This window comes from Ascaphus truei, chromosome 22 (assembly GCF_040206685.1).
Source record: "Ascaphus truei isolate aAscTru1 chromosome 22, aAscTru1.hap1, whole genome shotgun sequence".
In the NCBI taxonomy this organism is placed as follows: domain Eukaryota; kingdom Metazoa; phylum Chordata; class Amphibia; order Anura; family Ascaphidae; genus Ascaphus; species Ascaphus truei.
This window is the reverse complement of record NC_134504.1, coordinates 10,131,432-10,157,810: the sequence shown is the minus strand read 5'-3', so window position 1 is coordinate 10,157,810 and position 26,379 is coordinate 10,131,432. Positions and strand designations below refer to the sequence as shown.

Genomic DNA, 26,379 nt, shown 5'->3' with positions numbered 1-26,379 from the left:
AAACGCCTTCACATTTTTAGGGCCATTCGCTGCCATATCCAAAGTCAACGGAGCTAGAACTTTTTTTTAAAACCTGATTCATTTGAGCAATTAAGAGATGATCATTTAAAACACGGGCTCCCAGATTTCCTGCCGCTATTCTGCCATTTTCCAATACCCGCTGTGCTTTATGAACGTCGGGTGCTTGTTGGGACAGATTAACAAATTTAAGAAGTACTTCTAACGCAGGGGGGCTCAACTCCACTCCTCAAGGGCCACCAACGCGTCAAGTTTTAAGGATATTCCTGCTTCAGCACAGGTGGCTCAACCAGTCCCTGCGTCAGCACATTTGGTTCATTATCAAATGCGCCAGGTAGTGGGGATGCGCAAATGGCCAGGTATTGGGGATATCCCTGCTTCAGCACAGGTGGCTCATTGAGCCACCTGTGCTGAAGCAGGGATATCCCCAATACATGGCCTGTTGGTGGCCCTTGAGGATTGGATTGGGCGCCTCCTATTCTACAGCACTAGTAGTATCCAAACAGTGCATGCCCCTACGTAAGCATTGCATTTTGCAGTGTACTACATACGTGCAGACGTGTTAGCAGCACTGCTAGTTACAGTATACACAACCCTAGAGATATCCACAAGGAAGTCATTGGGGAAAGTACCTATTGAAAGAAATAAAATAGTACCAACAGCCCCATAACATAAAGCTGAATGCAGTTACACAAGGGAGGTGCGCACACAGACAAAACAGTTACTTTGGCAGCGTGCCACGCTGATGGGGCACGTTCTTTTAGGGTTTAAAATTCAACATGGGATTAGCAGTGACGGGGAACGGAGATGTTTAAGTAGTACTGAAGAGGAACTTTGGTAAGAATGCCAGATTAAAATAAAGCCTAAAAATTAATTAATAAAAGCTCATGTAAATAATAAGCTGCTTTATTGGTTTTACAATGCATCATTTAAACAGGGGAATTGCTTTTGTCAACCTACAAATATCTGTCTGTCTGTCTATATATTACAAACACAAACAGAGCCCATTGCTACATCCAATGGCAAAAATACACAGTGAAATTCCTATATATCTCTTGAATAAAAGGGTAATTTAGTTTAACACTTTGGCCAAAGCATTGTAAGCCCCTCCAAGGCATGACCATAATTCACAGGTCCTAACACTGATTAAAATTCTTAATAACTTGTACAATACTAGGAAGAATGATCATAATTGATCTGTCATAATCAGCTGCATGGTTCTAAAACTGATTGAAATTCTTATTTGCCCAGTAACACTCATTTTTGACATTTATACACATATTTTGTGGTAACTTTTGGGGCTTAAATGAGCTTACTGGGTATCTGTGTGTTTGAGATAGATCGATATAAATAATTTTGAGTACAATAACAGTTGAACTTGTCATTCAACCCTGTTCATCTGCATATATTTTAAATAGAGATAACGTATAATAATAAGCCAGTTTTCTCTCGAGTGAACTGTTGGCCAAAATGCTCTGGCGGGCTTCAGATCCAGGTAATTAGTTAGACGGCAGATTGAAAGTGGTTCCTGATCTACAACTTTTAGGTTACCTGACATAGTATACATTTAAAAACATATAACCTACAGACGTTTACAACGCTGGGTCAAGAAGCACAATTGTGATGCAATATATGGACAGGCTTTGGACATCAAAATGGGTCAGACATTTGCAGACGGATCGATCTGCTCAACATCTACATTGAAGGCCATACAAAACCAAGTGATGAGACCGGGCCACTGTGAGTCACACGTAAGCTCGCCTCTATCACTGTCTTCTGAAGTGCGATGGCCGTTATGGATGGCCAACAACCATTCAAGTGACTGGCCGTTAACCATCTACGGTAGCTTTTGCGCTTTAGTGAGTAGACCCCACCGAGTTAAATTCCATGATCCAGCCTGTAAACCTAAATCAGGTGATTTCCACCGATGCCAAAACAAGGTTATAAACCCCACACTGCATACCCCAATTGGGCTGATGGGCGTTTCCTGCTCCATGTTGCCCATATCAAAGATGGCAGCCCTGTCAACATTTATATGCCACCTATACAGCTTTTCTTAATAATATTTGTGGCTTTCACAACCGATCGCGGATTGGAAACCAGTGACCTGACTGGTACGATCACCGTTGTTGGAATACTCAATCCTCCGTTGAAAAATAAAATAAAATCTACGGGCCTTTTATTCTACATACGTCCAAGTGGCCGTTCCCGGCTGAAAATTCCCATTGGTCTGAGGATTTCCGGCAGACAACAGCGCTTCGGCATATATAGAATTAACCTCGATGGGGTGCGATTTGTAAGAGGCGTTGGGTGTCTGCTATAAAACTTTGTCACAAATAACATGGGCTGAGCTAAAGCCGGCAAACCCAAAGGAGATGCAGGATAGGCAATCTGGATTAGTAAAAGGTGCCTATAAGAAATGTGGATTCACCCAATCCGGTTTAGTGATAAAGAGCAAACTTACAATTAAAAGGTGCAGCTCCACCCAACAATGACCGATTACCAACCTTATTTTCTAACCTTTATTCACTTTATCTACATCTTTTTCAGAAGTAGAGTGTCCACATGGCTCCACCACTTGCTCTAGGCCCCAGGAACGGACAGCAGCCTCAATATGTTATCTCTTACCCAGAGCTTCTCTGATAAAGATGCTTGAAGTATGCCAACGTCAGTCAGAAAGTGGTAGGGGCTTAGGGGACGTTTAAATTTCTCTTTTGGCTTCATTTGTATGAATAAAACACATCAGAAAAAACAGACAGGTGGAAACCAACCCCATATTATATGGTGAAGACATCTATCAATAAATAACATTTAAACATGCAGGTGAAGCTGCACCTCGAGTGATGTATATACATCGTTAACTGCTTCTCACTATACCGGATAGGGAATTAGAAAAGGGGGAAACTAAAAATCACAATATTAACGGGGAGAAATCGTGCAGCAAAAAAAGCATGAAAGCCGCCCCGACAAATTTAAATGAACACCTGGTGGGAAAGAAAAGAAAAAGAATGGAAGGGGATCAAACGTAAAAACAACACATTTAAACAATGACATTGAAGGCACTCGTGTGGCAGTCACATAATAACGGAAACAGAATTCTGGGGGATGGTTAAAAGTGACACGGCTGCCGAAATATGGCCACGTGCCGGAAGCTGTTGGTGACCACTGATGTTTACTATTTTTAAATGCCCTTTAAATTTACCCCCACAGTTTATTTTCTTAGGTGGCATGATGCCACGACTAACCCAACATACACCACATTTCCAATGCCTCAAAAAGAAAGAAAAGTGGGGCAGGAGATAGGTGCTTCACATGTGAAATCAGAAAATAAAAGTTAAATGGTTAATAAAATAATTGCGTTGATGGCCCCAGTACGCAGCGTCCTTCATTAATCCATCTGCGGTCTCAGAGCGCCAAACAACGCCATACGATGTAATGTAGCTACGGGGTCAGGCAGTTCCACCGAATAACACATTTAAACTTCCACAACTGGGTACCAGCCCTGCACCCCTGGTGTCTCCCAGTTGTTTCACGAACGCCTCGTTCACTGGTAGCTGGTAATACTGTCAGACTAACCATTATGGGTGCCACGTGGATAAACTAATGACACGGTTATATACGTCTATGCATTTCACTTAATATAGCGAAAAAACAGAATTTTACAATGACATTTACCAACAGCAATTGTGAGAACACTCATTTTAGGGGTAAAATTACAGTCTAATGAAATACTTATTTTCGGTTTTATTAAATAAATGTGACAGTTGGTAAAAATAACGGGGAAGCCCAGGAATGGGATCATCTCAATAGACGTACCATGTGGAAAACAAGGTTGAGAAACACTGGTCTAAAGTATGGTAGGCTGGATCCACTATTAACACGGTCAGTGCCGATGGGTTCCCCCCAAGGAATGGTTTGGCAATAGGCGCCTTCTGCTTATTCCATCTCAAAATATGCTATATATTAGGTAGGGTTAGACACTGTCCAGCAGGGGTGGCCAACTCTAGTCGTCAAGGGCCACCAAAGAGGTCAGGTTTTAAGGCTATCCCAGATTCAGCACAGGTAGCTCAATCAGTGGCTCAGTCTTCTACCTGACCTGTTGGTGGCCCTTGGGGACTGGAGTTGACCCGCCCCTGCTGAAGGTTCTGCGTTTACACCATACAAACAAGCACACAGCTTGTCCGTGCAAACCGGACACTTCTCCAGAACGTTAACGAACGGTCTTTTCCAGGAGAAGGTAGGAGTGGTGTTGAAAGATGGCATTTAAATTCAAGGGACGAGGATTATTTTAGCTCACCAGATATTACATTGAAATAATAGGCGGCATATATTTTAAACGTATACGTCATACATGCTCTCCACACAGTCGTAATGAAGGATATTATCTGTAACCCCTGTGCTGCCAGACGGTTCCTGGGCCAAGAAGGGGTTAATGTGTACTGATTAAGGTCCGTTTTCCCCTCTGAGCCTGGCAGTGGCTATGTAGCGGCACGTGACACACACTAGCCGAGTAAAACAAGATTATAGATATATATTAGTATGTTACGACACTCGCGGACAGCAGAAAATAAAGTGAGAGACCTGTTCACAGCGGCAGTGAAGAGTTTGTTCTTTACAGACTGCAGCAGGTCTGAGTGGAGGAGGTTCTGACAGATGCAGAATGTGCACCTATTGCAGGTACAGAGGCAGCGTAATCGGGCGTGGCTGCGGAGACACACAGAAGGACACAGGTTCAGAGCTAGCTGTGTGTGCGTGCGTGTGGTTAAGGGTGTGTGCAGTTATGTACGTGTGTATGTCGTTTCACATGCATGTATGTAGTTGCACAGGTATGTATGCATGTATGCATGTATGTAGTTGCACAGGTATGTATGCATGTATGTCGTTGCACATGTATGTATGCATGTCGTTGCACATGTATGCAGGTCGTTGCACATGTATGCAGGTATGTAGGTGCGCATGTGTGGATGCATGTAGCTCATTGCACACACATGTATGCATTTGCACATGTATGTATGCATGTCGTTGCACATGTATTGATGTCTTTGCGTATGTATGTATGTATGTGTGTGTACACGTGTGTGCGCACACATTTTGCTGGCCCCTGTGGTAGTTGGGGAGAGGGGGGAGTATTCTGGAACCAATTCAACATAATACCCCTTGGATGAATATACCCCATCGTGCTGCACTGTTCGCAAGCAACCTGCTCAAAGGGGCCTTTAATGGACAAATCAACATGTAACCCAACTCCAGTAGTGCCTTTGATTAATCTAAAAGTATATCTCAAAAGTGTAGGGGATTTTAAAGCATAACTATAAGTTTATACCACTAAACGTCAGTATGTTTTAATGCGGAAAAACATTGCAGTTTTAAATACAATATTACGGGGGTGTCCCAATTGAATTCCACACTCCTGGCCTCTAAATACCTTTACGGTGATTTTGGTACTTCTAGGAAAGACACTGCGACCAGTAGCATTAATTCTTTGCAAGCTATCCACAACATAGTATATGCTTAAGTCTGGCGTCTCCGATGTGAGAGAGGAAGGTGGCCTTATCCGCCCTGTTCCTTTCAATCCCGTTACCCAATTTTAATTGGCTCCCCTGGAAACTAGCGCAGAAAAACTTCCACTCCTCGCCTACGGGACCTTCCAGATCCAGACTCATTGGGAGGAGATCTAACGGGACTTCCGGAAGCAAGCGTCGGGACTATTTACAAGGCATATCAGCCGAAGCAGCGAGCCTCTCTTCGGCAAGACCAGCCATTAACGGGGCGTCCTGGCTCGGCTTTTATAAGAGTGGGGGAGGGGGCGGTGCTGAAGTGGTTAATCAATGCCCACCCTATGAAAAGGTTTATTTTATGATCTTGACCCTTGCCTTCAAGGCTACCCATGGACTAGCCCCCTTTTACCTTCAGACAGTTCTGATCAGCACCCTTAGATCTACCATCGCCCCTCAACTGACTGAGCCTCGGTTTAAGGTGAATAAGTTCTGTGCTACTTTAAGAAATCAGGATGCTTTGCTGCCATTCAGAAAGGAATTAAAAACCTTCCTTTTTCAAACAGACCCCAAAACCCTGTCAGCCATCTTTCCTTCTCCCGTTCATGTCCCCCCTCACCCCCCCCCTTGCCGTCTCCCTATACGTTTTCGGTAGGTCTCGATTGTAGGTCTGGGATGGGTGTCCTCCCCAAGTTCCTACACGCGCTCTAGTACTGAGTGTTCTTGGCGAGTATCGCGTTAGAAAAAGATCGAAAATAAATACCCATCCCTCCGTGATGGCGCTGAAGGGGTTACTGTAATGCAAGTTGTGCGACACACAATATCAGACGGGTTAAGCCAGCTTTGGGGGTTAGATCTCACGCTTCCCGGCACAATATCTTTTTTGTAAGGAGCCAAAGACGCATGCCGGGAGAAAAAACAGGGGAAGAGTCGGGGTGCAGGGCGGCGGCAAACCATCAACCCCCCCTTTTTTTTTTAACCGGGTCATGCAGTGAACTGCTGTTATCTTCAGCCAAGAAGGGGTTAACTCAAATATCCTATTCCATAAGGTCTCATGTCCCCCAACCCTCTTCATACGGAAGCACAGAAGTGATACTTATTCAATATAAGAGACACGATAGGGGGGCATGTCAGGTTTGTGACGCACAGGCAGAACAAGCCATTGAAGACATTATTTGGGCTTATATTTTTCTATAGGAATTAGAAGCACGTCGTCTAAATAGGAAAACATTCCTCCTGCAGCATGACCAATGACGGCGTAAAACAACAAAATACTAAAACGGGAAGCAAACAGGGAGTGTGGAGTATCTTCAAAGAGAGAGAGAGAGAGATTAAAGGGCATTTTCTAAAAAATTCCCCATTCATTGGATTATTTTTTTTTGCCAATTTACTTAATGTTTTGCTTTCTTTTGTCTCATTCAGATTGGAGATAAAACGCAACCCTGGCATCATGGGTTAAAGTGTATTTATATAAAAAGCTGCTTAAAATTCTTCGCGCGTTCAAGTAGCCGACACGCAACAACACTTCCCTAATCCTAAGCGCTTTATTCAACTTGCTCTGAAGTGGCCGATCGCGCCGTTATTTGCGTTCACGGCCGCGTCAGACAGTGTAGAATTACAACCCACGTCTTTTATAGATAACTGCTTCCTGTCCAGGGAGTGGGATGAGTGTCCAACAGCGTCAGAAGTCAAATGAAGGAGCAAGGTGCCTCGGTGATTTATTTATTTGTTATGTAAAGCATTAAATAATGGCATATAACCAGTTACGGGTTTGTAGGTCTAACAAGGTGCATTAGGCGATCAGGCAAAGATAACGCATCTCTCAACTGCAAAGGGTTTGAGATATTATTAACCCTGCTGTTCCCAGCATTTTGGGGGCCTAAAATGAGAGCAACAGAATGATGTTGCCTGTCGCCATTTTTTTTTATTCCCGATAAACGCTGGGTATGCAGATTTTCGCCGGGCTGGTGGGATCGCTGGAGAAAGACAAGTCACTTAAACCCATTAAGGAGGAGCGGCTTAGTAAGTGAACTCTGTAAACAACACCACTGAGTTTGAAACAGAGGAACCTGGTTCAAATCCCGGTGTCGGCTCCTTGTGACCTTGGGCAAGTCACTTTATCTCCCTGTGCCTCAGGTACCAAAAACATAGATTGTAAGCTCTAAGGGGCAGGGACCTGTGCCGGAAAAATTCTATGTACTGGGCTGCATACACAAGAAAACCCCATTATTATTATTAAATGGTCATTAAGCCGCAGCATGAAGGGCCTTGATAATATCGCGGCTATTTTTCTAGGGGGAAGCGACCGCCAGCACCATCAACAATAAACTATTTCGTGCTTATTAGGAATGGGACCGGAATGTAAAGCTGAATTATTTATGCTCATTTAAATATAAAAACACATTAGTAACTGCTTAGAGTTTGGGCACAATATCCCTATACAAAACACGTCAAATTAATCTTCAACCCATCAAATACTGCTCTCTCGCTCTCTCTTTTAAACAAGGACGTGTTTGCCCGGGTGAGTGGAGGGTGAGCAGCATGCAGGGTCATGGAGAACATGCGCTAAGTTACAGGAAGGATCTCGCTACTCACGGATACATTGCCATGGTGGTCATCTTGATGAAGATGTCCTTGCTGGGGGCGTCGGCAGTGTTGCAGGTGAAGGCTTGGGGCGGAGGCATCTTGTGCTTCTTGCTGAAGTCTCCCGGGGAGATGCTGCTCTCCTGTTTCACCTCGTGAAGGTCGGACTTGGCCGCCACGATGAGGCACGGGGTCCGGCTGTCCATGAAGTGTTGCTGTGTGGGTTAGAGGGACGTGACGCAGTAATAATAGGATAAGAATACTGTATTTATTAAATAGCGTTACGGTGTGAGCGGAGAGAACGCTGCCCGGAGACCACTCCTCGCTTATCTTCCGGGGGAGAAGAAAAAAAAAGCTTGAAAAAGTTTGGTGGAAATTGTCAAAGTTGAAGCAAAATTCGACATGGTCGTTTGAATCTTGGAAGAGAAATCAAACCTGAAATATGGGATTTTGCTAGGAGAAGGGAGGGAGAGAGAGGGGAAAGGAGGGAGAGAGAGGGGAAAGGAGGGAGAGAGAGGGGAAAGGAGGGAGAGAGAGAGGGGAAAGGAGGGAGAGAGAGGGGAAAACGTCCGACATTCCGGAGTCCCCAGGCTTCACGTGTTCTATTGAGAAATATTTTGGGAGGCATACAAGTCAAAGAGTACTCTACAAAATAGACGCCCCCCCCCCCCTTCCTCCATCTCTTCCCCCCCCCCTTCCTCCATCTCTCTCCCCCCCCCCTTCATCTCTCCCCCCCCCACACCATATTTCAGGCTGTGGAGCTTTTTACATTCTTCAAGTCCATGCCAACTTTTATTCGAAGTACGACAAAAAAGGGTCAATGTCACCAGATTCCCATGCGTGGGCCAAAAATTCTACTTACAAGCATATTTATTCAGCAGTAAGGCTCCTTGTGTCCCAAGCAAATAAATAGCCAAGCACTGCTTGGTAAGTATGGACCGTAGGGACTTGCCACTGGGATTCAAACGGCCTTCCCCCAGGTGAATAACAGCGAGGCCACCACTAGGCCGCTCCTTCAAAGGGGCACGAAAGTTCCGAGGCGGCAGGGCCAGCTCTGCTTCTGGACAGACATAGCCCGTGTCTGCCAGAGGACAATGCTGAAATAACTAATGCCGGGTTTCTCAACTCCAGTCCGCAAGACCCCCCCCAACAGATCAGGTTGAAGATATCCCAGCTTCAGCACAAGTGGCACAATCGGTGGCTCAGTCGAAGACGGAGACACTTAATTGAGCCACCTGTGCTGAAGCAGCAACTGATTGGGCCACCTTTGCTGAAGGGATAACCTTAAAACCTGACCTGTTTGGGAAGGGGGTGGGGGGTCCTCGAGGACTGGAGTCGAGAACCCCTGAACTAACGCATAAAACGCAGCGTCAAATATGGGGTGAATCAAAACTCCCCTGGGTCAATTGTAGAAAGAGCAACTTTAGCATAAAGCCATAGGTACCAACCTTAAATATTCTGGCGCAGTATTCAAAGGACTTGGGATTAGTGATGTCATAAACCAGGCAGACGACATCACATATGGCGTCAGCGGGAGACAAGGACTCGCATTCTGCGATATGATGCAACTAAAAGACAAAGTTACATGTAAAATGGGACTACAGTGAACACACACACACACACACACACACACACTAGGGTAAATGTAAGGGAGCGACACTTTGCGAGGGAAGGAAATATTATACGGGAATTTTCGTACTGCGACAAGTATTCCATCGGCTGCTTCTAACTACATTTCCAGCTGGTGTGTAAGCGCTGGCTTCTCCAGCTCCTCTTTCAGGAAGGTGGCCTGCCAACTTACCAACAAGTATTTCTCCTGGCCGTATACATAAATGGTGTTCATTGCATAAAAGGACTTGTGCTCCTCCCGGATTCTCCTTTGTCTCTGCAAAATAGAGACGACAAAAAATGTGAACAGAACGGCTGAAGCAAGAGGCCGGCTGGGAAGTACAAGGCGTATCTAAATGCGATTTCAATGGAATATGCACGGGCGAGCGTAGATACTACATGGTACGGGACGGCTCCCGTCAGCGAGATTGTATTACTTCCTGGTAAAACATCTGTATAAATGCGAAATTCATTACCCATGGAGACTGTGATACAATAGATTTGTTCAACAAAAAGGTGGGACATCTCTTTAGAAAGGAAAGGCATACAGGGATATACCTAATAAGTAAACATGGGAAGGATGTTGATCCAGGGATTAAACCAATTGTCAATGTTAGAGTCAGGAAGGAATTTATTTTTCCCCTTATGAGATATCATTGGATGATTGTCACTGGGGTTTTGTGTTTGCCTTCCTCTGGATCAATAAACTAAGTACAGATATAGGAGAAGTATCGGTTTAAATTTAGCATAGGTAATGATGGACAGGTCTTTTTCAACTACTATGTAGATACATTTATGAGCAGTGATCGCCTTTACTTATTAATTCAATGGCGGGGTGTACGCCCACTTTGGCCGGCGATTGCTCCCAGCTGCGGTCTCCAGAAGCCGAATACCCCCCCTCCTTTGTGGCAAGAGGAGAAACATTTGCTGATAGAGACCTCATTCATGCGACTGCCCCTTGCAGCTTTGCAATGCCCCCTAATATCAAGGCACTGCCCCTCTCCGGATCGGTTACGCCCTCTGACACGGCGAGACATGCCCCCTCCCCCCCATCGCTACCCTTCCACAGGGAGAAGAGAAGAGGATACTAGTTTTCAGCTACAAGTTCCTGGAGGCCGTCCGATAAACTAGGAGAGTGTGGCCAACACATCGGCACTCACCATCAGGTTTCTCCCTAAATGGGTCTGGAGAACCCCGCTTTTCCCGCACCCTCTCACGCCGATAACGTTGCACCTGAACACGTTCCTCTGCGTCTGTCTTTTGTGCAAGTCGATCTTCTTATCCCTCGTCACTGGAAATCAGGGGGACAACAACGCGTGAAAAGCGGAGACGAAATTCCAACCATGGTGACTTCTGGCAAAAGCCTACTGTGTGACCAAATGTGTTCTTATTCAAATGTATGGCAATACCACATTCCCATTTGCTTAAAGATATTTTACTTTATTACATGGGTGCCTTCCCTGTATGTTATTCATTGAATAATAGGGGATTGGGGAAGAGAGGGAAGGTCACTCTCGCATCAGCCTCATATACAATGTAATGAATATTAACAAAGGTGCAATAGGGGATAGGGAGTAGTTATAAAGTAAGAGAAAGGAACACCCTTTTGAAAGCACTCATTGTGGTAAACGATATGATGAATTTAAGTTAATAAGTAATACTTTATTATCAATAGTTAAAATAAATGGTAATGAAACTAAACTAATAATGCTAATAAACAAAGGTGACCCAAATGATTTAAAAGCCTGTACTTTTTAAACAGGTAGCAAGAGACTGACCATCATGATGAGCGTAAATGTATAACATGTGGATGTTCCTACAAAGACCACAACCAGTGTGAAATAATCCCAAACTCAAGTGTCAAATAACAAAGTCAGTATTGCCTAGGTACACCGCTGGTATGAAGGCACCTAGAATATTAATTGCAGGATAACAGCAATGGCTACTAATAATCTAGTTGCTAGATACACATTAATATGATGTATCTTAATGCATAAAGTGCATAAGAGCCCACAAAGTGTGATGAAATGGCCCTGAGGCACGGATCTGGTCCGTATCAAGTTATAGCCTCCTATATTAAAACAAAAAAAATGCACTTATAGGCAGCAGTAGGTGGTTAATGAGGAACAATCAAACCGTGAATCAATGGGTGGGTGGAACCGCAAGTATAACACACACACATATGTATCCAGCAGCCTGCTACTCCAAAGATTGAATGTAGCAACACAAAAGGTACTTCAGCTTTACCAAAGTGTATATATATATATATATATATATATATATATATATATATATATATAACATGTCATACATTTACGATCATCATGATGGTCAGTCTCTTGCTACCTGTTTAAAAAGGACAGGCTTTTAATCATTTTCCTAGTGCTGGACCTAGGGGTTCTCCTATAGCAATTGTGAGCCATTTTATTACTATTAGGTAATTATCTGCTATGGACTTCCCCTCCGTTCAGTTTATGTATTATGCACTTTGGTTTGTTTTATATGTTAGGTCACCTTTGTTTATTAGCATTATTAGTTTAGTTTCATTACCATTTATGTTAACTATTGATAATAAAGTATTACTTATTAACTTAAATTCATCATATCATTTACCACAATGAGTGCTTTCAAAAGGGTGTTCTTTTCGCTTACTTTATAACTGTATGTTATTCAACCAGCATTCCTATCTTAAAGAATCTGCTCAGTGCAAATATAAAACCACAAGAAAAATATATATATGCACACTTAAAGAGCAAAAAAACACAAGTATAATATGCTTGTTGGGTGCAAAAGGGGGGGGGGGGGGGAAGAGAGAGTGAGAGAGCGAGATCTTTAATGTCCAACAGGAGTATGCTCACCATGGTTGCTATCAAATAGTTGGTTTATTGTTCAATCTTCCAATGTTTTGGTCCGATGATCGACCTTTCCCAAGGTTCAACCACAACAAAAGGTCCGTCATGGGACCAAATCGTTGGTAGATTGATCAACAAACCAACCTTTTGATAGCAGCCTGGGTGTACAAACTCTTGTTGGACAGTGCAAATACCAATACTGTAGTGTAATAAACACTAGGATTCTTCGCCACTTTATATATTGCTATAAAACACCAATCATTTAAAGTGTGTGGAAGAGGTTTTCATGCTTCTGGTTACCGGTGATTGCAGTGGCCTGTGACTCTTGTTCTGTTAATATGGAGTAGCTCAAGTACCCTAAATACTCCAGACACCGCTGAACGTCCAAGTAAGTGGTCAACCTAAAACAGGAGAAGGGAACAGCAAACGTTTTGTATTCAAAGGAACACCCGTGAAAAATATTCACCACCCCTAATGCTCGACTTTCCCCGCAGGTGTAAACCAAACATTACTTCTGTGTGCGTACGCTTTTATTTATGTAGCGCCAACAATAAACGCAGCACAATACATGGGAATTGTAATAATTGAACACAATCGAGAGTATATGTGCCCCAAAGTGCTTACAACTCAGAACAGGAGAGAAAGAAAGGGAGGTCAGACGCGCAAATCCAAATCAATGTCCTAGCAAACTTCAACAATCAATCCATACTCAGCCGGCCCAACACCTACTGTAGGTCTATTGTTTCAGCTCAACTAACATGTTCGCCATTTGCTTAGGGCTTTCCTTGAGATTCTATGTACAAGACCTTGGCCTTCATGAAGGTTCACAGGACCGAAGCGTGTTGTTATGGCCCGAATACTGACATAGGGAAAAGCAAGGCGCTGCGAGACCCTGTGGCAGCTAAAGGCATTGTCCTTTCTGTCATGTTGTACATTTAAAAAGGAGACCTGAAGACTCACTTCAAGAAAGACTGTTTAAAAATACCTATCTGTTTGCAAGAAGAGAAGGTCCCAGTTGCTATCTTCAGAGCGGGCAGAACCACGTGGACCTCTTTCCCCCCCCTCACCACACCTTGTGTTTCCTCTCTTCCCCTACTTTTAGATTGTTAGCTCCTTGGAGCAGGCTCTTCCTTCCTTGTTGTACCAGTATCATCTTAATGCCCCTTTTGTACTCTTGCCTTTCACGACCCCATCGTACTGCACTAGAGAAACATCTACGGTTGAGGAGCACTCCCGTTATTATGGAGAGACAAATGCTCACACTTGCTAAGCAGTCTTCTGGAAGAAGACACCACCCAACGCACAGGACCTCATCGAGCTGGAAGGAGTCTTCTGGCAGAAGACGGCTGAGACAGGCCAAACGTAATCACCAGGGCAGTATTTATACTCACGTCCACTGCGAGAGAAACCCCTGGTACGTAATCCACCCCTTCTCATTAGTACAGATGGTATTGTTGACGTCAGGTCCCCAGGGCATATATGGAAAGACTTTAAATAAATCCTTCAGCTCTTCAGGGGATAAAGCACAATCTCTATCCTGCAACATAGGAGAATATATAGGGAGTGTGTATATATACATATATATGTATGTTATACATACACACACACAAAATAACGGAACACCCTTTATTTTTCATCTTTTGCAGAAAAAAATAACTGAACATAAAATATTACCCGATAAAGGACGGTCGCTAGTACTGAAAAACCTATTCGTAAAAAACAACGTATTGTTCAGGAGTGGGAGCAGCTGGATCAGCGCGTTATCGATCATGCAATCAGACAGCGGTGTTCTCGTCTTCGGACGCGCGTTTCAGCTGAAGCCTGACATTTTTTAACACACTTTAAACTCAAGCTATATAGCAATCTTTACCTTTTCAGATCAGATTGTAACCGTTTAACACATTGGCGAGCTACGAAGGAAAAACGAATTTCATGTTTAATGAACACGAGCCGCCCGCAGTGTACCTGGTGCTTGCTGACAATACAGTGACATCATTTCGTTGCCATCAGTGTCTACATTGTGCTTCTTATATATAGTGTTAATCCACATTACAGTCCTACAACTGTGCACATTCTCATGGGGATTGAGCGAGAAATACACAAGATCTGATCAAAAACAAAAGGTTCCCTTTATTCCTGAACACGGTGCATATTCACGCATCGCGTTTCTATAACAACAGTAATCACGGCTCAAACTACTTCCACCAGTCAAGTAAAAATCTGGAGAACCGCAAGTGCAAGGCATTGTGGGGGGCCCAACTTCTACCTGCACAAGTAAAGTGGTGATTTGACGGCTATATTGCCAACGCTGTCCTACTATACACAAAGTTATATATTTATTTTTCAAATGCGTTCTTCCCCTTTTGTAAAAAAAAATTATTGCGGGGGGTGGGGGGGGGGGGGGTTAGGAGTGTAAAAACGTCTATCCATCTGTATCCCCAAATGTAAATTTTTTTTTTTTAAACATGATGAGTGTGGCGGCGATATTTTATCTAGAACCATAAAAACCAAGTTATTATAATATATTATTATAATAGTCTTTTGAACACGCGTTTACCTGGGAGTACATGCCAGTGTACCTTTAAAGCCCATTTGCTGCTAGCGTCCGGATTCAGGGCGCGGTTAACGCCCCCTTTCATAACTCACCTGGTCGTGTTTATCAAAAATACTTTGGAGAAACAGGTAAGCGTGGTGGTTCAACTCCGTCGTACAATCCACAGGCACCTTCAACCTGTTCAAGAACCAGAAGAATTTATACACAAATAATAATAAAATCAGGCATTATAAACCTCGCTGTTCGCTGCGTACACAAAATTCTGATCTCTCATCAGGAGTGGCCAACACCAGTCGTCAAGGGCTCCCAACAGGTCAGGTTTCCAGGATATCTCTGCTTCAGCACAGGTGGCACAATCAGTGGCTCAGTCTTTGACAGCCGCCTGTGCTGAAGCAGGGATATCCTTAAAACCTGTTCTGTTGGTGGCCCTTGAGGACTGGTGTTGGCCAACCCAGATTTCTACAGAAATCCTCGTATTTCTCAACTCTTCTCAAAATCACAATTCTGCCCGATGCGAGTGTTCTTTGTAGGATACACATTACAAGTAACTAACACCAACGTACTTATCGCACAAGGAACGGTGAACAGAAGCCTACATACACGCCAAACTGGAGCTGCCCGGACAGCTGTCTTCCTAATGAGTAACGAATGTCAACCTGGGTTCGACAAAGGCTCTTAATTGGATGGGCCATCGGCGCATTTCTGAAACGCCGTCACGATTGGCACTAACCAACGGTTTCCAAAGTGGGTCAGACGTAACATGTAGAGTCAAGAAAAAATATGGATGAACGGCCACGCGTCACAGGCCTGTATATCCATCGTAGCCGAGAGAGCTGCATATGGAACCCGACAGTGAAGATGATGTAATCCATCCTAACTAACCTAGTTTTACAACCTGGGGTCCTCCAGAGCTGACCCGCTCCGTTATCAAGATACTTAATGGTAGTTACAGGTATTACTTCTGGTTTTTAAAGGGGGATTTAAATGGCCGTCCAACAGGAAGCCACAACCGTTGATGTCGCAGCTTCCAATTGGCCAGAGTGGGCAGCCATTTTGTTTCCCCACCACAGCTGAAAGCTCAAAAAAGGTTTGAATAATTTCCCCTTTCCCCCCCCCCCCCCCCATTTCCCTCTCTGAGAGACACCGCATTAAAATGTGTAAATCCAAGATAATGTCGGGGACTAAAAATACTAGAAGGCAACGTACGCAGGATATAGATATTCTGGCGTCAGCTCCAGGTCGTCGTCGTATCCGAACCGACGTAACACGGTCCACGTGGTTTCGTGCCGCCCTCTCTGGATGAAAAGTGTGTGCAAGAACAGGAACCCTGCAGGGGGAAGAGAGGTTCGGTGTTATTACTGTATTGCAGATCTTGTTCCCGTCTTTTCTGCCAGCAGGACGCCTCACTGCCAGGCATTCCCTTGCAGGACCAACGTGAGCTAAGGGAAGAGTCCTCCTGTGTCATAGTTACATGGGGGTTGACAGGTCTTCAGAAAATACATCACACAAGTGGTTTTAAAGCAGCAACGCCCACCGCAGGTGGCTCAGGCGAATACTGCACCGCCTGTGCTGAAGCAGGGGTATCCTGAAAACCTAACTTGTTAGTGGCCCTTGAGAATTGGAGTTGCCCAACCCTGCTCTAGAGGGTAAGCTCTCAGGATCAGGGCACCTCATTACTTTCGTATCCGTTTGTGCGGATTTGTCCTTATTTGGTGTGTGACGCGGTTTATGTAATTTACGTCTCTGTACCCCTCATTGTACCGCGCGGCAGAATATGTTGGCGCTTTACAAATAAACAATAATAATAATATAAAAGTTAAAAAAAAAAAAAAAACAAGAAATGGTCGGTGGGCAACATACAAGCATCGTATATGTTTATTTTGGGTTAAAAGCATCGGTTTCCTAATCTGTGGGGTCGGAGGTTACCGTGGTAACCCTCGGGCTGCACTGGGCAGCTCCATTTTGACCTCCCGGACACAATATTTGAGCTGTTCATACCTCCTGAACCAAGTATCGGATTTAAAATTAAAATAAAGACCATACAGTGAAAAAAAAAGGACAAGGAGACCTTCGAAAGCAAAAACAAAAGAAAGATCTAAATAAAAAATCAATAACATTAAAAATAATAAAAAATGTAAAAAAAAGCGACCAGCGCAGACTGCGGCTTTAATGGAATATGTCTGCAAACATCTCCCCTCGTCACAGCAACCAAAAACTTTGGCGTGTTTTTACCGTCTTTGCCCAACCCCTTCGGCAGCCCGGCCCTCCTCTCACCTGTTTGGCGTCGGTCGCTCGGACTGTTAGGATCAGATGCGCAGACTCTAACGAAGTCTCGCTGATAAATGGAAGGGGGTTGAATTATTTAATTTTTTTGCCCAGAACGGCAAAATGACCTCGTCACTGAGACATTATTTAGTCGTCAATATTGTGAGTTTAAACTTTGTTCCTGTGCTTACAAAGTAATTAGCGAGCCACCATTACACCAGCAGATCTGCGTGAATCCAGTGTTCCCCACAAGAAGGGATTCCTATTTCACAAGATATACATTCGGAAGACAGTAACTTTAAGGTGGATTAAATATTTCTAAGGAAGCCAATTACACGGAGTTATAAAGGCATTTTTTTTTTCATTTACTTTTTTAACCCACTAAGTGTAATGCCATTTTAACCCCGGTGATGCCCTATGAAAGTACAGTGTACTTCCTGAGGGACGACACGCCAGTGACCCGTAGGATGTACCCTGCTTAACTTCAGTCCTCAAGCCCCCCCCCAATTTGTTTTCAAGATATCCCTGCTTCAGCACAGGTGGCTCAATCAGTGGCTCAGTCAAAGACTGATTGAGCCACCTGTGCTGAAGCTTGGACTGATTGAGCCACCTGTGCTGAAGCAGGGATGCCCTGAAAACCTGACCTGTCGAGGGGGGCTTGAGGACTGGAGTTGGGCACCCCTAGGGTACCCTGTATGCCCTGGCACTATTCTTGCTGTTTATCGGCGCTCTGTCGGAGCACTGTCGGTGATGTGCCCGGTAAGGGAGGACCCCCTCTCTTCTCAGGGACGTCCCTGGACGGACTTGGAGATCTGGTGGGGAGGTGTGCTGTAACCATGGAGGTGGCAGAACCACCCCCCGGCACTGAGGAAGTTAAATGTCCGATAAGTATATAACAGCCATGACCAGCTTAGCAAGACAGCATTATATTTCTGGGAAAAACAGGGGGTTTCCCCCGGAGACCGAATGCTTCCTCGCTGAACGTCTCTCACTATCAGGTGACTGTGTCCAGTTCCCATTCTGTTGGTACCTTTCTGGGCAGACTCATTTGTTTACTGTGAGGACCGGCGAAGAATTGGGACGGGGGGAGGAGAGACTTGGGAGGGGGCTGATTTCCTCTGGCTACAGCCTTGTGTGTTTAACAGGAGTTTGCACAGGAAGACCTTCTCTCTTCTAATAATAATAAATAATATGTTCTTGTATAGCGCTGCTAGTTTTACGTAGCGCTTTACAGAGACATTTTGCTGGCACAGGTCCCTGCCCCGTGGAGCTTACAATCGATGTTTTTGGTGCCTGAGGCACAGGGAGGTAAAGGGACTTGCCCAAGGTCACAAGGAGCCGACACCGGGAATTGAACCAGGTTCCCCTGCTTCACCCTCAGTGTCTTCACTCACTGAGCCGCTCCTCTATTGGCTCTCCGAAAAGGAAAGGGTGGATAAGGGGAAAGAAAACGCTCCCTCCAGAGGCCCCCCGAAGAAATGCAACTTGTAATTTCCAGAGAAACAAAAAGGAAGCCGGGAGTTTGCATTTAGTATGGTTAGATTTAAGGAAGCCAATGAAATGGTTTACAAAAAGCTGTTTTTTTGCCCAGCTATGGCGAATGACAACTTAAAAGAAATAATGTTTTTGTGTACTCGCCATATTGAAGTGTCTCCATTAAATAAGCAAGCATGCGAGTTAGAAAACACACAGTCTCCATCAAGGATATCAGTATCCGGATGCATTTCACCTTCTTCGGTCATGGCTCCACTAGGCCCCAAACGCTTCCAAAATGGGCCAGATCTGAGAACAAACCGATGGACTCGCATGAAGGTTCAACTCTACACTGGGCCCTCCTTAATAAAGTGATTGTTTGGCATGTGGGACCCTACAGCGAGATGACCAAAGTTTGGGAGACGGGCTCTGAGACCGGGCAGTGTCACAACTGGGTCACATATAACTGCAGTCGGGAGTCGGTCCAGCTTTTTCCTCTTAGCCGAGATGCGGAGGATTCCAGCTGCCTGGCAGCTCCGGTTATTCGGTTGCGGCCTTCTTAACCCCGAGGCGGAGAGCTTTGGGAGTTCTTGATAGAGAAACCAACACTCTGAGGAAAGCTATGTTTCAGGCCTAAAGTCTCGCTGAGAGAGGAGGACGACAGACTGCTTTGTCTAAGCACTTTGCCAACATCAGTGTTTCCAGCCTTTTTTTTGGCTAAGGAACAGTATAATTATATTGTGAAATTCTGCAGAACCCCAACCCTCTCTAATAGCGCATCAGAGATCAGATGCATTGTAAGGATCCCCAACCCTCTCTAATAGCAAGTCTGAGATCAGATGCATTGTAAGGATCCCCAACCCTCTCTTATAGCGCGTCTGGGATCAGATGCATTGTAAGGAACCCCAACCCTCGCTAATAGCGCGTCTGAGATCAGATGCATTGTAAGGAACCCCAACCCTCTCTAATAGCGCGTCTGAGATCAGATGCATTGTAAGGAACCCCGACCCTCTCTAATAGCGCGTCTGAGATCACATGCATTGTAAGGAATCCCAACCCTCAAATAGCGTGTCTGAGATCAGATGCATTGTAAGGAACCCCAACCCTCTCTAATAGCGCGTCTGAGATCAGATGCATTGTAAGGAACCCCGACCCTCTCTAATAGCGCGTCTGAGATCAGATGCATTGTAAGGAATCCCAACCCTCAAATAGCGTGTCTGAGATCAGATGCATTGTAAGGAACCCCAACCCTCTCTAATAGCGCGTCTGAGATCAGATGCATTGTAAATTCTACTGTATTTGGTACAATTTTCGAATTACCTGAAAATTGAAGGGAACCAGTTAGGGAAGCCCAGGGGTAAAAAGCACTGGCATACAATATTAAGATAAACCCTGCCTGAGGTACTGTACCTACAGCCTGTTCCTGGGACCAGTCTCTGCCTAAGCAGGTCTGATCACCCCTGTATTTGGACTGTATGCAGTATATACTTTATCGGAGACAAATAAACTCCGCAGTCTCCGTGCCCTGCTAAAAAACCACACACACAAAAACACTATTTTTCTTATTGAAATAGATTAATTGGGTTATTGATGCAGGCAAACTGCCTCCTTTCTGTCTCTCTCCCTTCCTGTCATTCTTACCTCCTGTCTGTTCGCAATCCATAAATATATCCCCTCCACTCACTCCCAGCCCCCCCTTGTACGTGCCATAGACCACTGGGATTAACCAACATAGGGTTTACCTTTCAACGTCAACCCGGAGGTCGTCACTCCGTCGAGGACGTTCTTACGCACCACGTTCTTGACGTCTTCGAGAGCTTGGGGCGCCAGCGGTATGTGGAAACAGGTTCTCTGCAAGACGGTAAAAAATGATAAGCGTCGATAATATATGAAAAGGAGCAAGTCGGTGCGTGTCCCTGTGCCTCAGGCACCAAAACTGGATTGCAAGCTCTTCAACACCGGCCTCACGGAGCCGGCATTATTTAACAAAGCGGCATATATCACACCACAAAGCATGCTTCCCGTCGGATTTTGGTCTAAAAATACTGTACCCTCTCAGAGCAGCACAACGTCTGAATGTAATAAAGGATCTCTCCATTTGTTTGTAAGGAAGACCCAACTCTGTGATCAAATTATGCCTACGGGGTGCTCTGTACCGCTGCTTTTTAGTCACAAACTCCGTGTACACGTTCAACCCTGTGTGCGCCCTGGGACGAAGCTACGAGATCATGGGGTTCTGTCACCCTGGCGCAGTACCCACCCCAAAAAAATGCTCATGCTCTTGGGGGACGATAGCATCCTGCATTCCTATGGATCTCAGGACATGATCTTAAGAGATGACCCCCTCCCTCCTCCCCTTCCGGCATCAGTCATGGAGCGATCACGTGACCACTACAGAGAGCGGTCACGTAATCGTGAGAGCCGGAGGGGTCCGTGGTACTCTGGCCATACCTTGAATAACAATGTTACAAACCTCTCCGGCAGCTCCGCAGTTAACCCTTCCACTACTAGTCAGGGCCTGCCACGCAAAACAAGAAAACGAAGCCTTGGACGGCGCTTACCTGGAAGAAGTTGATTTCAGCGTCGTTTAGCACCCCGTCGTTATCCAGGTCTGAAAGCTTGAAGATCCGAGTGAGCGATTTCACACACGCCGGCTTCAGCTGGAGAGTAAAAAAAGGGAGAAGAGGTTTTCTAATCTCACCCGGTCCTGAAACGGTCAAATAGACCGAGAACCCTCCTTATTACAAGTGTGCGGGAGGGGAGGTGAAGAGCGGGAGAGGGGGAGAGAGAGAGGGAGAGGTGAAGAGCGAGGAGGATAGGGGGAGGTGAAGAGCGGGAGAGGTGAAGAGCGAGGATAGGGAGAGGTGAAGAGCGAGGATAGGGAGAGGTGAAGAGCGGGAGAGGGGGAGGTGAAGAGCGGGAAAGGGGGGAGATGAAGAGCGGGAGAGGGGAAGAGCGAGGAGAGGAGCGGGAGAGGGCGAGGTGAAGAGCGGGAGAGGGGAAGAGCAAGAGAGGGGGAGAGAGGAGAGGAGCGGGAAAGGGGGAGAGAGAGGAGAAGTGCGGGAGAGGGCGAGGTGAAGAGCGGGAGAGGGGAAGAGCGAGGAGAGGAGCGGGAGAGGGCAGTGACATGTTAATATAGAATTGTGGCTTCTTTGTACAATACAAAGTATATGCATTATTTTGGAAAGTAATGTTTACTCGTAGTCTGCGTTGGTCTGGGGGCAGAACTGTAAAAAATAAATAAACCAATTCCTCTTTTATTATGAAATGCGATATACAACATTTTATTCTAATAATAATAATAATAATATTATATAACAATATAGAAATGAGAACCCTCGATAGAGTGCTATTACAGATAGATATAGGTGGATACACACAAAACACACTATTATTTATTTTTATTTAAACAAACTGAAAGCAAAATGTCCTCATCTTAGGCTGAGATTATAGTAGGCGCGCGCTATGGAGCGCTTGGCACCGCGCCTGTCGCTGGAGCAATCCGTGGACTTTGAGCTTACGATGTCACCCGCGACGAGGAGACATGGCCGTGACGTCACAAGGCTGGTTCGCCCTCATTGGCTGAACCACTCACGTGACCCGGCCGTCGCGCGACAGACATTTGTCGCTCATCGAGCGCGCGCTCACTATGGCCAGCCCTATAGAACTGCTGCACTTTGTTCGCGCCGCACGCATGCGCACACTATATAAAACGGAGCCTTACTCGTGTTCATTGCAGAATTAACACTGCGTGTAACATACCTTAACCACGTGGCATCATAAATAAGCCCACTGTTGCCAAAACCCAGCAAAACTGGGAGAAATGGCGTGGTTGTGTAAGACACAGGTTAGGCACAGAAGATAAGCACACAACTAACCCAATGTCCTTACCTCCTTCTCCTCGGGGCAGTACAGCGGGCCTGTGGGGTGCAAGACGGCTTTCTGAGCGTAATAAAAAAGCTCTGATATGTTTTTCAAGTTTTTGGCTGAACACTAGCAAGAGACGGAAACAAGTCATTATAATGAGGATAACTCAATGCTCCCGGGAGCATCTGCAACATATACAAGTGTAACTAACTACAAGGTGGGGCAGAGTAGACGGGAGAAGGGACAGGATACTATGCGTTTCAATGAAAACCCAACACAAACCCTTTTGGTACAATAAAAAACCCTATCACATGGTATTGTGTAACAGCACAGGGATGGGGTGTGTGGTGTGTGGGTGGTGTGTGGGGTGGGTGGTGTGTGGGGTGGTGGGTGTGTGGGGTGGTGGGTGTGTGGGGTGGTGGGTGTGTGGGGTGGTGGGTGTGTGGGGTGGTGGGTGTGTGGGGTGGTGGGTGTGTGGGGTGGTGGGTGTGTGGGGTGGTGGGTGTGTGGGGTGGTGGGTGTGTGGGGTGGTGGGTGTGTGGGGTGGTGGGTGTGTGGGGTGGTGGGTGTGTGGGGTGGTGGGTGTGTGGGGTGGTGGGTGTGTGGGGTAGTGGGTGTGTGGGGTAGTGGGTGTGTGGGGTAGTGGGTGTGTGGGGTGGTGTGTGTGGTTAGCACTGCTGGAAACCAAAAGGACTTGGTAGAGATGTCCCCTAGCAACACCCACCTCCCCCCAGAACCGCGTTACTTTCAGCTGCAGGAACCGCCCAGTTCCGGAGTTATTCACCAGTGAAGTTACAAGTCTTACTTCCTGGTTCTTAAAGGGAGATTTAAAACAGCCGTCCAATAGGAAGCCACAACCGATGTTGCAGCGTCCCATTGGCCTGAGATTTGGCAGCCATTTTGTTTCCCCTGGAGGGCGATGTAAACTTTAAGTTTACTGGTAATTATCTTAAGAACCAAGGGGTCCCCGGAGCTGAAAATAACGCCATTCAGCTTCGGGGGATTCCCTCAATTTACACCCTGTAAAAAAAATGGGGGAGGGGGAATTGCTTCTTTAACAGAAGTGAAACTTAATGCAAAGGCTTTTTTGCAGCTGAAAGCCATCTTTCAAATCACCGTAACAAAGTACAATTACAACACTTCTAATATGAACCTGGGCAAAGTTTCCAGTAATAACACGCTACGCGAGCGAGCATCGACGCAACCCTCGGACGCACCTCCACGCAAGTTTCAATCTCAGAATACTGGTTCATTATGGGAAGGATGGTCTCCATGCTGCTGTAATCCAACAGATCCGATTTATTCCCCACCAAGATCAGAGGGATCCTGGAAACACAATAAAAATAAAAATAAAAAAAATCATTAAAAAAAACACAGACTTTGCTCCCGAGACCAAAGTGAATGAGACGGCAGTGGCATGTTTAGAAGACTGAATGAAGGAGCGACACCTCTTTGAAAACAAAAATTCAGAAAAGTGGTTGTTTTAAGTTTAACGCTTAACGCTGTAGTCACCAAACGCAAAGGCGGCTTTTTACAAACGGCACCTAAGCCCTCGGTGATAAGACCGCTTGTAAACTGTATTTGCAGGTAGATTGCCAATCCATCTTCTATCTGTTTGGCCAACCATCTTGCACAAAGCAGCAAAGGAAAAGGACAAGGACCAGAGAAGATTAGCATGACAAAGGAATCGGTAAAATAATACTAAATCTATACATTTTTCACTCTAAAACACATTTATTTTCAGGAGGATTTAATTTTGCTAAGAAAGACAAATCGATGTGTCTCTGCCAGCTACATAAAGCTGCCCTCCTACATGACGCGGTGTGAGAAGTCATCTGACGAGTAGAAGAATGGCATATGTTCATATCTTTTAAGAACAGGAGGCGCGACGTGGCAGGAGGCGCGACGTGGCAGGAGGCGCGACGTGGCAGGAGGCGCGACGTGGCAGGAGGCGCGACGTGGCAGGAGGCGCGACGTGGCAGGAGGCGCGACGTGGCAGGAGGCGCGACGTGGCGAGATTACCTGCTATCTTTGTCCGTTCGGTCATTGATTAGAGGGATCCAGTGATTGGTCACCTGAAATCCCAAATAATGATGAGTGGAGAACACTGCAGGTGGACGTACAGAAGGTGGGCTTACCCTGGGAATCCCGTGCAACATGTACCCACACATTATCTAAATGGTACCAATCTATAGCTTTGCAGTGAGGTTAAGCAAGAACAATAGCCACATAACGATATTAAGAAATCTGTTCTGATGCAGCATGCTTTACAATAAATATCTATTCAGAGGGGAAAAACTCATCATTAGAAGGGGTTCTGCTACGTTTGAGGGGGACGAGGGCCAGAGGGTGCGTAGCTACCCCTGGAAGAGGGGAGGGCGTGTTAGGGTGAAGGAGGGGTGTGGCCATTAAAGGGGGAGGTAAGGGTGCAGGAGGGGTAGAGGGTGCAGGAGGGGTGACGCTATCCTCTATGTTGGCATCTCGGTATTTTTACATGCCACAGATTCCCACGGCTGACTGATTACCATAACGTCACGATACAACAGTATCAACCAATTCTTAAGATCGCGATATCACTACCACACAGGCACATGCACCAGCTCTAGTTCTAAATGAGACATTAGGCCCGTTCATCCCTCTGTCAGGTGTATAACTTTATAATCGTGCAGTCTCGCCGTGTTGAGGGGAATGGGGAGTGTTACATGGAATTTACCAGTAAAGAAGTTGTCGTGCCTTATACAAGCCCACCTGAAACGTCCGAGGTGCTTAACCCTAGAAAATCTACATTATATCGTAAGACTCAACTCTGCCACTCTGGGATACAATCTTACTCTTTGCGCAGACTAATCACACCAGGTTCTTTCATTCCAGACACATGCTAAAAAAGGTTTATTTACCATACCTTGTCAATGGAGTTCTTATTGTTGACAGCATACACTATGCAGATAACATTTGCCTTAAAACAGAAAAAAAACAAAAAGATATTCAATTGATATATTGAAAACAGACCACATTATAACATTTATTTTTTTTAAAGACTGCGCTAATCTCTGGAATATTTTTTTTTACTTGTGACAGGGTGAATTCACTATGCCTGGGAGGCCTATGTATATGTCTGGAGTCCAACAGTGACCTGGTTAATCCCAGCTTGAGAAAAGGCTGGGTTAATTAAGCAGGTCCCAGCAGCCTCGTTAAAGTTGCTTTAAGAGCCCAGAGCTCCCACTTGTTCAAGGTTCCTGTCTGAATCAGAGAAGCGTCTCCGGAAACGCTGAATGGCGGTCAGCTTGCCAGAAGGTCTGTTACTGGGACACTGACCCTTGGGCTGTGTTTCCATCCTGGACTAGAATTGCCCCTTTCTGGGAAAAGGGCTTACGTTTCCGTTGGTTTATCTATGCTGAAGTTAAAGCGCTGTTATTTTGTGGCTGAATAAACACGCCTATCCAGATCACCCGCGTGTCGTTACGTTGTCCCTGTAACATACTCTGAATGATTAACGTGGCAGAGGTTCCCATTAGGGGCATGGACCTCCCCCCCTCCCCCAGCAGACACTGTCCCCAGCGCCGCAGACTTTCGCTTTGTCGCCCGCTGCGCTGGGGAGGAGTCTGGCTACATCGGCATATCCCCCAGCATGCAAAGGAATGCGTCAAAAACAAACGAAAAATCG

At 45.6% G+C, this 26,379-nt stretch overlaps 1 protein-coding gene across 4 annotated transcripts in view; it reads right to left on the bottom strand.

Moving 5' to 3' along the window:
• RHOT1 (ras homolog family member T1) overlaps window positions 1-26,379 on the bottom strand; it is a 43,970-nt gene that overhangs the window by 8,774 nt on the left and 8,817 nt on the right. For 2 of the 4 annotated variants that reach the window (XM_075579922.1, XM_075579923.1), the window contains exons 5-19: window positions 25,618-25,671; window positions 24,738-24,790; window positions 23,933-24,041; window positions 22,740-22,841; window positions 21,410-21,508; window positions 20,591-20,699; window positions 16,317-16,437; window positions 15,203-15,287; window positions 13,948-14,093; window positions 12,857-12,957; window positions 10,865-10,995; window positions 9,898-9,981; window positions 9,545-9,664; window positions 8,109-8,311; window positions 4,600-4,722 (exon numbers count right to left, since the gene is read on the bottom strand). In XM_075579922.1, coding sequence (XP_075436037.1) covers window positions 4,600-4,722; window positions 8,109-8,311; window positions 9,545-9,664; window positions 9,898-9,981; window positions 10,865-10,995; window positions 12,857-12,957; window positions 13,948-14,093; window positions 15,203-15,287; window positions 16,317-16,437; window positions 20,591-20,699; window positions 21,410-21,508; window positions 22,740-22,841; window positions 23,933-24,041; window positions 24,738-24,790; window positions 25,618-25,671 — 1,640 coding nt within the window. Of the gene's footprint in view, window positions 1-458; window positions 3,003-4,599; window positions 4,723-8,108; window positions 8,312-9,544; window positions 9,665-9,897; window positions 9,982-10,864; window positions 10,996-12,856; window positions 12,958-13,947; window positions 14,094-15,202; window positions 15,288-16,316; window positions 16,438-20,590; window positions 20,700-21,409; window positions 21,509-22,739; window positions 22,842-23,932; window positions 24,042-24,737; window positions 24,791-25,617; window positions 25,672-26,379 lie in introns of those variants that run through there. The other 2 variants (XM_075579924.1, XM_075579925.1) reach the window with 2 other exon arrangements.